Genomic DNA, 15,715 nt, shown 5'->3' on the forward strand with positions numbered 1-15,715 from the left:
TCTTTGATGAGAGGGTGCACTCGCGAGTGCCAGGCACAGACTTACAGCCACCCCTCCCACAGGTTTGCTTGCTGCCCAGAGGGCAGGGCCCAGGGTGATAGACCCATCTGCCAGCACCACGCACAGCTCAGGGAGCTTCAGTGCCAATGAGCTTTGCCTACAGTGGTATAGGAACAAGCCCTAAAGAGTGCCAGACTTTGGCACCCTCTCTTTACAACTGACATTTCTTCTCCCAAGAAAAGAGAAAGTGTAGGTGGGGACAATTTACAATCAGACCCATCTCCCCCTCCCTTGTCACTTAACCTCCCTGCCCAGTTTCCACATCTATAAGGTGAAAAAACCACCACCTACTTCTCAGGGTTGTTGCAAAGGGTAGACATTGTCCATAAAGCACCCGGCAGGATGCCTGGTATGTTCAAGAGGTGCTGTCCAAGCCCCTCCTGTTCCTGAGTTTGGGTGGTGACCCTGGGCACTGAGGGATACCAGAGTCTCTAGATCCACTTGGTTCTTGAGTTTCCGATTGTGAGCTGCTAAATTTCAGACATCAAGAGGTACAAGGCCTAACTCAAAACATGTGTCCATATCTTTTTGGTACAGATAATGAGAGTTTGGATGGTAAGTAACACCTTTAGTCAGCCTTCAGCATATGGTAGCTCCAATTGTCAGTATATTGTGTGGGAGATAATGAAAGCTAATAGCTAACATCACACGCTTTTGTCCTTTTAATTCTCCTAAAATCGCAATGAGATGGGGGGTGGTGGTAGCCTTAAAACAAGGAAACTGAGTCACATGGAGGCTACACTGCCAGCATATGGGATGCTAACCGAGGTGTGGTCTACTCTTAACCATGGATCTGCACTGACTGCCCTTCCCTTTCTGATTAACTGAGAACATATACCTACCTTCCAAAGGCAGGGCCAACGGGACTGGTAATTCCTGAACATGTTGCAGAAGGAAGGCAGCCAATCCATTCGCTTTCACTGTGGCAAGATCGAGCAGCCTTCTTGCCTACAAGAAAGACAGAAGACATTGTTCTTCCAGGAAGGCTGATGGAGCAATGTGGGAAGGCTTACTGATTGCTACAACTTCATAAGCATCTCTCTTCTGTCCAGAATAAAAGGTCAGAAAAACAACCGAACAACCACATAAGTTTCAAGTAGTTAATAGTGTTGGATGGTGAATTGAACACACGCATCCAATCTGGCTCCTACCCAAAACTCACTAAAACAGTGAATAACTGAAAAATAAATGAAACAAAATGAAGACAAAAACCTACAAAGATAGGGAAAATGATTCTGTAGGCTGTAAATCATTTTGAAGAGAAGTGATTTCATCAAGTCTCATGGATTGAATATTTGAATACAATCTCTGCTCAGACTCCCACATCTTCATCTCCAGCCTGAACTGTCCCCCTGAACCCTGGACTTACACATCCAACTGCCTATTTTCCATTTCCACTTAAAAGTTTCATAAACACCTCCAACATATTCAAAACCAAACTCCTAACCTGCCCACGCACCTGCCGAACCAACAGCCTTCCTCATCTTGGCTAATATTAACCCCATTCTTCCACGTGCTCAGCCCGGAAGTCGTGGAATCATCCTCAAAGTCTCTCCTCTGTAATCTGTCAACTCCTGTTGACTCCACCTTCAAAGCATGTCCCAAAGAGCACTGTCCAACAGAAATAAAATGCAGGGCACAAATACAAGCCACATGTGGAATTTCAAATCCTTCAACAGACATGTTTTTTAGAGTTAAAAGAAATAGATGAATTAACTTTAATCATATATTCTATTTAACCCACAGTAGTCCAAACAGTACCATTTCAACATGTAATCCGTGTAGAAAATAACAAAATATGGCCGAGCATGGTGGCTCACGCCTGTAATTCCAGCACTTTGGGAGGCCAAGGCAGGCGGATCCCCTGAGGTCAGGAATTCCAGAGTAGCCTGGACAACGTGGTGAAACTCCATCACCACTAAAAATACAAAAAATTAGCCAAGCGTGGTGGCATGTGCCTGTAGTCCCAGGTACTCAGGAGACTGAGGCAGGAGAATCACTTGAACCTGGGAGGCGGAGACTGCAGTGAGCCCAGATCACACCACTGCACTCCAGCCTGGGTGACAGAGCGAGCCTGGGTCTCAAAAAAAAAAAAAGAAAAGAAAAGAAATAGTAAGATATTTTTCATTCTTTCTTTCATATTAAGTCTTTGAAATCTGGTGTGTATTATGTGCTTATGGAAATTCCATGTGGACCAGCCAGGTCTCTAGTGCTCAAATGCCATCTGTGGCCAGTGTCTACATACCAGACACACAGCTAGAGAGCCCTGCCACTTCCTGTCACCTCCTCTATACCATCCTCCTCCAACCCACAATCCCTGCTCACCTGGAAAGCTGCACAGGCCACAAAATTGGTCCCCCTGCTTCTGTTCATGCCCCCACAGCCTAGCCTTAATGCCACAGCCAGAGTCTAATCCTTTGCAAACAAAACTCAGGTCACATCGCTCCTGTACGAACATCCCAATAACATCCCTATTTCCTCAAAATAAGAGTCCGAGTCCAAGTCCAACAGTAAACTTCAGGGCCCAAAACAGACAAAAATACCTGTCTAGAACCACGTGGACCCAAGTTTCTCCTTTCATGCCCCCTATTACTCCACTCAGCATCCTGGCCTCCTGTTTCCTAAAACTACCAGGCATGCTCCTGCCTCTGGGCCTTGGCTCTGGCTGTCCCCTCAGCTTGGAAGCCTTCCTCCAGCCATCCATGTGGCTAATCCACTGTCCTCCTTCAAGTCTTTACTCGAATTTCACCTTCTAAGTGAGAACTCTGACTACTCTATTTAAAGTTGCCAGCATTTATCCCCTTCCCAAACTCTAAACTCCCAAACCCATTTTACTTACTTTCTACAGCACTTATCACCTTCTAGCACGCTCTGTAATTTCCTTCCTTTGGCTTATTGTCCCTCTCCCCTTACTGGAGTGTGCGTATTTCCAGGACAAAGATTTTTGTCTATTTTGTTCACTGAGGTATCCCCAACACCTAGAAGAGTGTCTGGCACAAATCGGGTGCTCAAGGATTTGCTGAATGAATAAATGGTAATGGACTGAGGAGACTCCTGAAAGTCAAATCTTAATGTCAAAATGAGAAAGTTGAAAACCATGCAGTGTGTATCCTAGACTTTGTAAAGGGCTCTGGAATGATCAGCATGAGGGACCTCCGAAACTGAAGGAAATGACTAAAACAAGGAGGACTGAATCAAAGTGGTTTCTGAAACACATTTCTGGTTTATCCCCAGGCAAAAGTCTGTGGTCTACTCAGACAACTTGATTAACCCAGGATGCAAGATCTAAAGATATAAACACTGTCATTTCCCAAAATGTCTACAGTGAAATTCATTGTAGACAAGTTTCACCCACGTGCTCAACAAGTTTTAAAGTCCTACATGTCAGTCTTGAGAAAGAAAACCAAGGAGTATCATGAGCTCAGAGAAAGCATCTAATGTGGGAGAGAGAAGCCAAACAAGGGAGGAAGGGGAAAGCTACTTGTAGAAAAAGTTCACATAGGGTGAAAAACAGTCAAAAAAAAAACAAACAAAGAACCCACCTATCTTATGATCCTTAAGTCAAAGAAGATGTTGCATCCATAAAACAAGAGTAAGATACTACAAAAAAGAAACAGTCAAACCTACCTCTTGCAAACTAAAATCATGACATCAAAAATGAAAAATTCAAGAGTTTAAAGATAGAGTTGTGACTATCATAGAAAAGTAGAGCAAAAAGACACAGAGATGGAAAACAGAAGAAAATTAAATGATCGGTCAAGGAGTTCTAACATTGAATAGTAGTTTCATAAAAAGAGAAGAGATAAAATGGAGAGAAAGAAATCACCTGTAAACTAATCAAGAACATTTCCCAAAACATAAAGTCAGAAGTTTCCAGATTCAAAGTGCCTCTTGGGTGACCAACACAACGGAAGAACACCAAGGCACATCACTGAAATTTTAAAATGCTGGGGACTAAAAGAAAATTTTACAAGCTTCCAGAAAGAGTTTTAAAATGGTTTTGGAGGCTGGGTGTGGTGGCTCATGCCTTTAATCCCAGCACTTTGGGAGGCCGAAATGGGCAGATCACCTGAGGTTAGGCGTTCAAGACCAGTCTGGTCAATATAGTAAAACCCCATCTCTACTAAAAATATAAAAATTAGCTGGGTGTGGTGATGAGTGCCTGTAATCCCTGCTACTCAGGAGGCTGAGGAAGAAGATTCACTTAACCCCAGGAGGTGGAGATTGCAATGAGCCAAGATCACACTACTGCACTCCAGCCTACGTGACAGAGTGAGACCCTGTCTCAAAAAGAAAAAAAAAATGGTTTTGGAATTCTTAGAAGCAATATTGAAAAGAGATGCTAATGGAATAATGCAATCAAAATTCTGAAGGAAAATGATGGCCAGCCCAGAATTTTATACCCAGCTAAACTATCAATCCAGTATGAGGGAACTTTTAGACATGTAAGAGCTCAGAAATTTTAACTTTCATACTTTCATTATAAGGAATTGACTGGAGGATATGGTCTAGCAAAATGGAGTAAACCAGGAAAGAAGAGGCCACAGGATTCAGGATACAGGAGACCAACTCAGGAAGACCATTTAGGGAAATCTCAGGTTGACGGTTGTATACTATAAGTAGATGGCCACCAGTTCAGACAGAATGGAGTAGTGACTCAAGACTCAGACTTGTTGAGGGCAATTATCTCCTAGATGTCCAGGCAAGGCTGACCCTAACCTTTATCTATGTTTGACTTTTCTTCACCATGAGCTAATATCATTTCTTTTCAACTCCTGCTGCCTCAGTCAACTGAGAACATTCATTTCACTCCACAGAAGTGTTTAGTCTTGGCCTATTCCTAGACTAGAATAGCCTTTGGCAAGTTTACCACTGACTGTACAAAGTAGCCTGCTTCCTCTGGACATTTTCCTCTGGACAGCACATAATTCACATCAGCCATACCAGACCCTCCAGTTGCAATGAGCCCAATATTTCCCCAGACTCATTCATGACATTGCCTACTGACTTCCCAGAAGAGGTCCTTATAAATTCCCAGGGAAGGCAAAGCCAGACCAAGCCCCTGGGACTCCACTTAGCTTTCCCTGCCTTGGGAACCTTCATCTAAGAAAAGGTAATAGTGACCTTTCTTTTTTTGAGACAGAGTCTTGCTCTGTCGCCCAGGCTAGAGTGCAGTGGTGTGATCTCGGTTCACTGCAACCTCTGCCTCCTGGGTTCAAGTGATTCTCCTGCCTCAGCCTCCTGAGTAGCTGGGACTTCAGGTACATGCCACCATGCCTGCCTAATTTTTTGTATTTTTAGTAGATGTGGGGTTTCTCCATGTTGGTCAGGATGGTCTTGATCTCCTGACCTCGTGATCTGCCTCCCTCGACCTCCCAAAGTACTGGGATTAAAGGCATGAGCCACCATACCCAGCCTAACTTAAGTGACCTTTCTTTCCACAGTTATTTTTGGCTTGCTACTCAATTTTTCAAAATAGAACAATACATTGTTTGGGGATTTATTTTAAAAGATGCTAAAACATGAAAGAAAGCAAAGAAATGATTTACACAAAAGATTTTTTTTACCAGTGTTTGCCTCTAGTAGTTGCATTTTTACCACTGTTTAGCTCTAGTAGTTGCAATTAAAGAAAGCCCCAGGTACTGACAACGTCCTGTTTTTTAACCTGGGTGATGGGAGCAGTTTACACCATACGTATGAAATATACACACTTTTCTGTATGCATGGTGCATTTTCCAATTTAAAAATGTTTAAGTTAATATTGTTATAAGAATCAGGCAATTCAGAGCTCAGTCTGACACCTCAGCCCTATCAACTTTAACAGTTGCATGAGTCAGACGGACAGCTGGTATTACAGCTGGTGTTACCAGCCTCAGGTTTCCTAACAACTGCTATGCCCAACTGAGCAAGTTTACCACACAAAGCCCCCACATTTTATGACAGACAGAGAATAGCACAAGCTCTAGAGGAAAACAGGCCTGGATTCAAATTCTAGCTGGGCCACTTCCCAGATGGGCGATTTGGGCAGTTTCTTCATTGTTAAAAAACAGTGTAGTCACACTACACCCTTGTGGGGCTTAAATAAAACAATACAGGGAATGGACTGGGTACAGTGCCTGGCACACAGTAGGCATTCACTCAGTCAGTAGTAGCAATGGGTATTTTTGGAATTTAGTTCTTTAACTTGCATTTTGTTTCATTGCACAGCATTTTCTGTCCCTAACCTGCAATCAACGACAGCTACTTCTTCATAGGAAATTAAAAGGCCATTTGGGAAGACATGTTGGTTGGATATACCACAAGCACCATCCAGATAAAATCAGAAAGGCCACTAAAGGAAGGTTACCAAATCAGAGTCACAGAATGTCAGAGCTCAAAGGGGGCTCAGAGAGAGCTGGATTCTAAAGGCTTAAACCTCAGACAATGCAATCCCTTCAAAATCTCCTAGTATCCTCACATCTGTTGCCCCCTATCCCCGCTACCCACTCAGCTCAGTCCCAACCTTCAACGTTTGCTTTTGCTGTCTATTTAGCCCTTTCTTAAGATGAATTCTTAGCTTATTAAAATCCAGCCTTAGATGGGCGCAGTGGCTCATGCTTGTAATCCCAGCACTTTGAGAAGCCGAGGGAGGAGGATTACTTGAGCCCAGGAGTTTGAGACCAGTCTGGGCAACATAGCAAGACCCCGAATCTTAAAAAAAAAAAAAAAGTTAGCCTGGTATGGTGGTGCCAGCCTGTGTCCCACCTGCTTGGAAGGCTGAGGCAGGAGGATCACTTCAGCCCAGAAGTTCGAGACTTCAGTGATTTACGATCATGCCACTGCACTCCAGCAGCCTGGATGACACAGTGAGATCCCCATCTCAAATAAATAAATAAATGCCTTTCTTCTTTCCTAATCTAGGCATCTAAGGTTGTAAATTTCCCCCTATGTTCTGCTTTAGCTGTATCTGATAGATTTTGATAAATAATATTCTCATTATTATTTGGTTCTGAATATTTTCTGATTTCCATCATGAGTTCTTCTTTGACCCATGAGTTATCCCATTTCTTTTCTTCACCAATCCAGAGGTACTTCCTCTGTTCATGTCCTGTCTTCTCTGGGCCCTAGGGATCTAGGCTACCTTCTCCAAACCCCTCAGACCATCTGTACCAGACCACATTGCTGAACTTTCAAAGATGACAAGACACAATCTTGTAACTTCTCAGATGGGCTGGTTCAATTTCCCTAATAAATTATAAGAGAAACTAAGGTCAGTCCAATAATGAATATATCTTCTGTACCTGTAACTAATCAGAGAGGACTGCACCACGTCTGCTCTGTAAATACCTAGCCATGTGAGCCAGCTTTAGTGCAGCCTTGAAGACAAATTCGTTTATTTCATCAGTCTCAACTTAGGGTTACCCAGACTCACATGAACACCACATACATTTTTGGAAAACAGACAAAAATAAAAACTAAAATTTTCCCCAACCCAGCCCATTTTAACACTGCAGTGTCATTCTAATTCAATAATTCATTCAATAACTCATTTATTTCATCCACAAATATTTATGGAGTACCTACTATGTGCAAAGCTCTGTGAAGACAACAAACTTTAAGCAAATATGTATGAAGCACCTAGTAAATTCTGGCTGAATAAATGAATGAATAAATGAATGATGGATGAATAAGCCAATGACAAATGTTGGCCAGCTGGTCCAGCATTGGCCCTCTCATTAACTACTGTGAGCTTATTCAAACTACTTTACTTGGTCTCAGTTTCCTGATTTATAAAGTGGAATGTTAGTGAGTGTTCTGTCTGCCTCTCAGGAGCCCTAAGAATCACTGTTTGGAAGAAAACAAACGAGTTTCAAAAATATTCAGTGGTCACTTCTCTGACCTTCTAGTCTCTGTTGAGTCATTACCTTCTCAGGGGCAGTTATATCCCAACTCTGAACATCTATGATCTAATGCAATTTCATATCAGAAATCCTACATAAACATTTAGGCTATATTAGTATATAATATGCCATGTTAATTATAAAATAGAAATTCAATATACTGCAGTGTTATGATCTGTTGTGCTGTTAATTTAAAACAGACAGAAATAAAAGTGTACAAGTACAGAGTATCACTCCTAACAGAAATAATCAATAGCAGCCAGTGGTAATAGACACTATCCTAAGCATTACTCAATTTAACTCACTGAATCCTCCCGAGAGCCTTATAGGATAGGCACCATTTGACTATTACCATTGTTTTATAGATGAGGAAACCGAAACAAGAGAGACTGAGGCTGGAGAGGCTCCACATAGGGAAGCCTGAGATCACACAGGGTTGACCTTGAGCCTGCACCATTCTGGCTTCAGAATCTGAGCCCCTGGCCACTACACACTTCCTCTCGGCAGAAGCGGTATGTTGGCCAGGCAAAGTGGCTCATGCCTGCAATCCCAACAGTTTGGGAGGCCAAGGCGGGAGGATTGCTTAAAACCAGGAGCTGGAGACCAGCCTGGGCAACATAGCAACACCCTATCTCTAAAAGAAAAAAAAAAAAAAAAAGCTGTGCATGGTGGTACAGCACCCATAGTCCCAGCTACTCAGAGGCCAGAAGATCATGAGTGCAGGAATTCAAGGCTACAGTGAGCTATGATTGTGCCACTGCATTCTAGCCTGGGTAACAGAGTGAAACTTCAAAAAGGAAAAGAAGGGAATGGAAGGGAAGAGGAGGGGAGGGGAGGGGAGGGGAGGGGAGAGGAGGGAAGGGAAAAAGAAAGAAGGAAAGAAAGTTGTATGTTGCCTGCCAAGAGTCAAGAGCAAATTTTACCTGCCTGGCTACCTTTTTAGGGGAAATCCCACAGACCAAGTTACCCCACAGGCTGACTTCATGAGGACAAATCAGTCTTGGTGACTAAGCACCCCTTTCCTGGGAACTCTGTGATGCATGCAGGAGTGCCTCACCCTCTGGGACGGTGTGAAGATTGGCAACCTGATTTCGTCACATTCGTACTGGCTGACGAAACCCCGCTCCCATGCCAGGTCCAGCATGCCCTCCACATGGCTGTGGAGCCTCCTGACAATGGCTGGCCGGTGACTCTGCAGGTCTCGGGCTGGGTGGAGCGAGTGGGGGTCCCAGCAGCCATGCAGCTTGGGGGACTGGCTGTCGGCCTGGGCTTCCTGGGCAGCAGCGAGGAGTTTCTGACAGGCCCAAGTACCCTTATTCCAGACGGTGTCCAGGAGGCGCCTGGCCAAGTGGGAGAGAGGCTGGCCCAGGAGGTGGATGCCCTCGTAGTCCTCCCAGGAGAGGACCTCCCAGGACAGCAGCCAGTCCAGGACACTCTCGAAGCCCTCCAGGGACCCTGAGACCAGCAGCTCCACCAGCTGACTCCTCTGTGCCTGAAAAGCCTCCTGCGAGCACATTTCACAACCTGGGGAGGAGAACAAGGTCAGTGCAAGACTTCTCCAGAAGCCAGATGCGGGGTGGCTGGGGAAGGCCAGGGCAAGTCAGCCCCAGCAGAACCCGAGTTGGCCATGGTTCTAGCCTCAGACATTACCCAATCCAAGCTCCCCACCATACAGATGTGAAAATTGAGACCCAGAGAAAGCAAGAAACACCTCAAGGTCCCACAGAGAATTTGAAGCAACCAAGAATTGAATCAAGACCCCTAACTCCCACATCCATGCTTGGTCTCCGGCTTAAAATGTTTAAAAAGGCTTGAGGTAGTATGAGGAGCAAGAGATCTCCCAAGGTCACTTGAGATCAGGAGTTCTAGACCAGCCTGGCCAACACGATGAAACCCTTTCCCTACTAAAAATACAAAAATTAGCCAGGCGTGGTGTGGGCACCTGTAATCCCACCTACTCGGGAGGCTGAGGTAGGAGAATCGCTTGAACCCGAGAGGCAGAGGCTGCAGGCTGCACTCCAGCCTGGGCAACAGAGTGAGACCCTGTCTCAAAAACATAATAATAAAAATTTAAAAAGTAGAGAGAGAGAAAGAGAGATCTTCCAAGCAGTCAGGGAATTCATTCTCTTCAAAGCAGGGTGAGAGAGCCTCTTTCACACTGGCCGGATTCACGCTACAGCAGTTTCAGTAATGGCTAATATTAATTAAGCATAAACGACACACCAGGCGCCATTCTAAGTGCTCTCCTGCGTGAATTCACTGAACCCTCCCAGCCACTCTGAAGCAGTGCTTATGATCTGCCCATTCTACAGAGGAAGACACTGAGGCACCAAGAGGCTCAGTGATTTGTACGACATGTCACAGCTAGACAGGCAGAGTCAGGATTTCAACACAAGCCGTGTGCAACTCCAGAATGCATGTCTCTAACTCTTACATTTGGGTTCCCCACGGGGGCCCCCAAGCCCGTGCTGTGTGTTTTGCACACTGCTACTCCAAGGGGTACACTCAGTATTGTTCTAAAGATCCTATCCTAGGCTAAGTGAAAAATGACGGTGCAAACTAAGTTGTTTCCAAGCATTCTAGTGCCTTGTCCCCCATCAATACTTCCCCCACACACTTACCCTAGGGCCCTCACCTCCCTCCCACGCCCTCAAAACCACCATGCACAGACTGCTGCTGCTGCTATCGTTAGCTACCTGCTGTGGGTTCTGGGAATTTGAGGGCAAGTGACCCTCCAGGAGCTTCAAGCCCTGGGAGGATCTCTAAGCAGCTGAGAAAATCTCTCAGCAGGGTCAGTTCTGCGATTGTCGTGGGGTCCGTGGACAAGGGCTGGTGCAGTGTCTCAAAGAAACGAAAGTGAAAGGGTGTAGGCATGGACAACAAAGACAGCCGTCGGCTTCTTTTTATAAATCGGGGACATTCCCAGCCACTCGAGGGAGCAGATGCCAAGCAGCCTGGGGATTTTGCCTCTTTGCTGATGGTTGTTTATGTGTCTCTCTCCCTGCCTGGGTCACGTGGAAGCCTGGGTCTTACTCGTCCTAGCATCCCTGAGCCTGGCACGGCACTGTCCCCCACAGAGACACTGTGGAAATGATCATGAATCAAATATCCCCTGGGCTGGGGGTGGGAGGAACACTGTAACCATCCTCATACGGCAGCCAAGGTAAGCAAAAGGAAAAACCTCCAATCTCTCAGAACGCTGCTGGGGCACAGGAGGCCCTGTGCTGGTCAGATGGGGAAACTGAGGCAATGAGGTTATTTGTGTGTCTGGCTGCTTGGGAGAGAGGGTGTCCCCCCCCTGCACAGGCCACTGGAATCCAGGAACTAAGGCAGTTCTCTCAGGCCAAGGAGGTCTCATCCCTGTGCTCACCTCTAAGCAGAGGAGCCAAGAGGGTGGGGTGGCGGGGGATGGGGGAAGAGAGGACCAAAAGAGGGTAGAATCAGCTCTGGGCTTGGCCCTGGAGTGGTTCTCAGCTGTGGAAACATCAGCCAAGGACATGACAGCAGCCCCCACCATCACCTCTGCCAGGGTCCCGGGGAAAATAACCACCCACCCCCTTTCCCCAGAAAACAGCCCAGAGACAGAGTCGGCACTCCCCATCTGACCCCAGGCCTGGGAGCATGTGCACAGCCAGGGATGAAAGAAGGCTGAGAGTCAAGCTGAGACAGGACAATGCCTGCTCCTCTTACCCAGAAAATGTCTGAGGAGGACACTTGCTCTTTCCTCCTCATCCGGAGAGACTGGACCACCCTCTTCCCCCAGCAAAACCCATTAGGCTGGGGGAGCAGGCATGGCATCTGTGGGTGGGCCTTGTGCAGAACACCAAAAGCCCAGTGACACAGGACTGGTGAGCCTGGATCTGTCTACCAACCCCACCTTCAAGGGAAATTCCCAGAGGAAAAGCCAGAGGCCAGAGTTGGCCAACCAGCCTTCCAGAACTAGGTAATTCCAGGCAATTCTGGCACAAAGCCTTGTGCATCCTGGAGACCATGACCCTCCCTGAAAAACCCCACTGGGGACATGAGACACACTCACAAGGGGACAGGCCACAAGTAAGTAGGGGCCCCTCCCTATCACACCAAGCCTAGGGCAGCCTGGCCTACGTGTGAGCCATACACACCCGGGCTAGTGACGTCGGGCTTCTGTGGGCACCAGGAAGGGGAGGGCCGCCCAAGTCACGTGACTCGGAGCTCTGTCCTCCCAGCAGCTGCATCACCGCACCTCTGCCCTGGCCTTCTTCCAGAAACCTCAGAGCAAAGAGAATCCTGAGGGCCAATTCAGCCAGCCCCCTGTCTCTGAGCAGACATTGTCCTGTCTCATCTTAAACATCCGGAGAGGAGGGCCTGGCCTTAGTGCTGTCCTCACTAACCAGCTCAGGAAGCTCACTAGCTTGGGAATTTCTTCATTATGTCTAGCTTCAGTTTCTCCTGCTTCAGTTTAAATTGGGAAAGAGAGGCCGGGCGCAGTGGGTCACGCCTGTAATCCCAGCACTTTGGGAGGCCAAGGTGGGTGGATCTCCTGAGGTTGGGAGTTCGAGACCAGCCTGACCAACATGGAGAAACCCCGTCTCTACTAAAAATACAAAATTAGCCGGGCCTGGTGGCACATGCCTATAATCCCAGCTACTAGGGAGGCTGAGGCAGGAGAATTGCTTGAACCCGGGAGGCAGAGGTTGCAGTGAGCCGAGATCATGCCATTGCACTCCAGCCTGGGCAACAAGAGTGAAACTCTGCCTCAAAAAAAAAATAAAATAAAATAAATTGGGAAAGAGACAGAAAAAATATTCACTCATTATCTGTTTCCTAAAAATTGTCCTTAACATCCTTCCTCTTACCCCTTTATTACCTGATCGGGCTTCCCCTCTTCAGGCAAAATCTCTCAGTCTATCTGCATTGCCTTTTGATCTCTACTTCAGTTACTACAACTTCAAGGACACCATTGTCCTCCCCAAGGTGAGGCCCATGTAGAGAAAGGAGCACTTCCTTGCTGAAAGAGAGGGTCAAGGAGTGAACCACACGGGCCCTCCCTGAAACCCAGGCCCAGGCCTGAGCCTGGACAACTCCTGAGACCACAGCCAGCCTGGTTTCTCTGGGGCCAAGAGCAAATGCTTTGCTTAAGTGCTGAAATCTCAGCCCATTGACCCCTTGCAGACAGGAGAGGAAGGGAAGCTCAGGGAAGCTCAACCTCCCAAGTATCCTGGGTCTCTGCTGTGGCCAAGCGCCCCAACCCTCCCCCCGCCATCCTGCATTCTCCCTCCCCAGCACTGAACTTCTCTTCCTAAGAGACCAATTCCCCCCACCGGTGCACAATGCACTATAATTCTCCATTGTAAAAGTAAAGCCCTCTCTTGACACCCACCTTCTTCATTTGGCTCCAATCCCGTTTATCTGCCCCCCTTTACAGCAGACACCCTTGTCTGTTGCCTGTACTGGTCCCCAAGTCCTCCCATCCCCTCCCTTACCCTCAAGTTCCCCATCCAGCTTCAGTGAAACTGTCACCAGTGACCTCCCGTTGCTCAATCCTCAGCTCTCAGCCTGCTTGCTCTGCCAGGGGCATTGGTCATATTTGTTCCCTCCTTCCTCTTTGGGGCATTTTCCTCATTTCCTCCAGGACACCCCAACTCTCTGATTTCCACTCTTTCTGTCTTCTTATCTGGTTCCTAACACTGGGGGCCTCAGCGTTCAATGGTTGGACCCCTTCTCTTCTCCATATCGCTCCCTCCCTAGATGAGCCCACCTGCTCCTGTGGCTTTAAATACCAGCTATATTGTGATAATGCCCAAAGTTTTATTTCCAACTCCAACCTCCGCCCTTAATTTTTCCCAGCTGCTTACTCATCATTGATGCCTCATGGACAGCTCAAACTCCACAAGCACAAAACCAAACTCTTAATCTCCCCCCTAAGCAACTCCCATTTCAGTTCATGGCAGCTTCAAACCTCCAGAAGCTCGAACCAAAACCTCAGAATCATATTTGACTCGACCTTTCTCTTACACCCCAAATCCTATCGACACAGCCTTTGAAATATATCCCAAATCTGCATGTCTGGTTTTTTTTTTAATTATTATTTTAACCACCGCTGCGCCGTGGTGCAAGCCACCATGGTCTCTCCCCAGAATGACAGCAATGATCCTCTTACCAGGCTCTCCTTCTGCCCTTACCTCACTCCCCATGATCCATTCTCCACCCCACAGCTAGGTGGGCCTGCCAGATCCCAAGTCAGAGCAGGTGACTCCTCTGTTCCAAACCAGTGCTCCCATCATGCTCAGAGTGAAAACCAAAGCCTCCTAGCCCCCAAGATACTCACATGGCTCACCCCTCAACTCTTACGACTTTGCCCAGCTCTCCTGGTCTTGGGAAAGCCTTCTCTGTTTTGTTTCCCAGTTTTGTTCTACTCATAGCACTTCCCACCACCTGCCATGCCATATATTTACTTATTTCATTGCTGTCCATTCCTTTCTAGAATGTGCACTCCATGAGGGCAGGGAGTTTTGTCTGATTTTCCTATTGCTCTGTCTTGTGTCTCATCCAGTGCATGAATGATGATCACTGGAATGAATGAAAGAATGGAAGTGCTCTGCATGGCTCTGGGAGACAGAGGTGGAACCAAGGTGTAGAATCTGTAAGCCATAGATTTTAGTTAAAGAAAACAAGAGCTGCAAGGCACTGAAAAGCCACCTCATCAGTAACAAGCTCCCCACCACTGGGCATGTGTGTCAGAGGGGTTCTGCGATGGGTAGGAGGGAGGTGGGCTGGATGAGGATGCTTCCAGCCTCAGATCCCAGGGTGCAGAGAGGTAAAGGAGCCTTGAGTGGCCAACAAACTCAGGGGCCTCAGCAGCCCCATGGCTGGGTGATCAGGACGGGCAAGTACAGATGGTGGGGATGTCACTCTGGTCTTCTTCACTGAAGGGTTAGAGGAGAGTGACAGGGCAGATGTTTCCCCTCTGTAGAACAAGGACCCTGGAGGGGGCCAGGTCACAGCCCATGGGGAAACCAAGGCCATGGCAGGAAGGGCTCAGAAAGAGCAAACTCAGAAGCAGGGGTCCAGCCCCCCGCCCTCATGCAGCTTCAGGAGGCCCTCCCCAGGGGGATTGAGGTGGAGGGCTTTTCAGTTTGTTGGAATGAAAGCAGGACCAGATGGCTGCTCCATCAACTTGAGAAGCAGAGGAGAGCAAACAGGAGATGTGGCCTCGCAGGTTCTGATGTGGGCTGCCTGGGAAGGGATGGATTTGAACTTAGATCTCACACCCAAGAAAGGAGAAGCAGGAGGCAGGAGATTCCCCTAAGAGGTGCGGAGAGCAGCAGTAGGATCCTCCAGGCAGACTCGCTCACTTACACCCACCCACTCACTGGCATGGTGAAGATGGGAAACTGAGTCCCACAGAGAGGAAGGAAACCAAAAGAGTTGCCCTCTCCGAGACCTGAAGCCCAGGCTCCTCAAGACTTCTCACTCCTGCTGGGGACCTCCCCTACCTGGAGATGCCCCCTTTCCGTCTCATTTCCCATCTACACCGCGGGACTCCCCCAGGAGAAACCGAGGCAACCCTTGCCCAAGCCCTGCGGCCAGGACGGCTGGGAAGCCAAGTGTTCAAGTCACGGGGGCGGGACCCTCGGCGCCCACAGTCTCCCCTTAGTCCACCCCCAGGTGCTGGGCACATCACTCACCGCGAGCCACCTGGGCGCCGACTCCAAGGCCCGCTTCGGGCCACGACTCCCGGCCCCCGCTCCAGCTCAGGCTCCGGCTCCGGCTCAGGCTGCGGCTCCAGTTGCGCT

At 47.7% G+C, this 15,715-nt stretch overlaps 1 protein-coding gene across 2 annotated transcripts in view; it reads right to left on the reverse strand.

The window, feature by feature from the left end:
* The window catches only part of NOD2 (nucleotide-binding oligomerization domain containing 2), a 39,206-nt gene extending 23,532 nt beyond the window's left edge, over positions 1 to 15,674 (reverse strand). The window contains exons 1-3 of one of the 2 annotated variants that reach the window (XM_011946614.1): positions 11,631 to 11,808; positions 8,998 to 9,464; positions 903 to 1,008 (exon numbers count right to left, since the gene is read on the reverse strand). In XM_011946614.1, coding sequence (XP_011802004.1) covers positions 903 to 1,008; positions 8,998 to 9,456 — 565 coding nt within the window. In that variant the 5' untranslated portion in view covers positions 9,457 to 9,464; positions 11,631 to 11,808. Of the gene's footprint in view, positions 1 to 902; positions 1,009 to 8,997; positions 9,465 to 11,630; positions 11,809 to 15,607 lie in introns of those variants that run through there. The other variant, XM_011946615.1, reaches the window with a different exon arrangement.
* Positions 15,675 to 15,715: the final 41 nt, after the last annotated feature.

The sequence above is a fragment of the Colobus angolensis genome, unplaced genomic scaffold (genome assembly GCF_000951035.1).
Source record: "Colobus angolensis palliatus isolate OR3802 unplaced genomic scaffold, Cang.pa_1.0 Scaffold251, whole genome shotgun sequence".
Lineage (NCBI taxonomy): Eukaryota > Metazoa > Chordata > Mammalia > Primates > Cercopithecidae > Colobus > Colobus angolensis.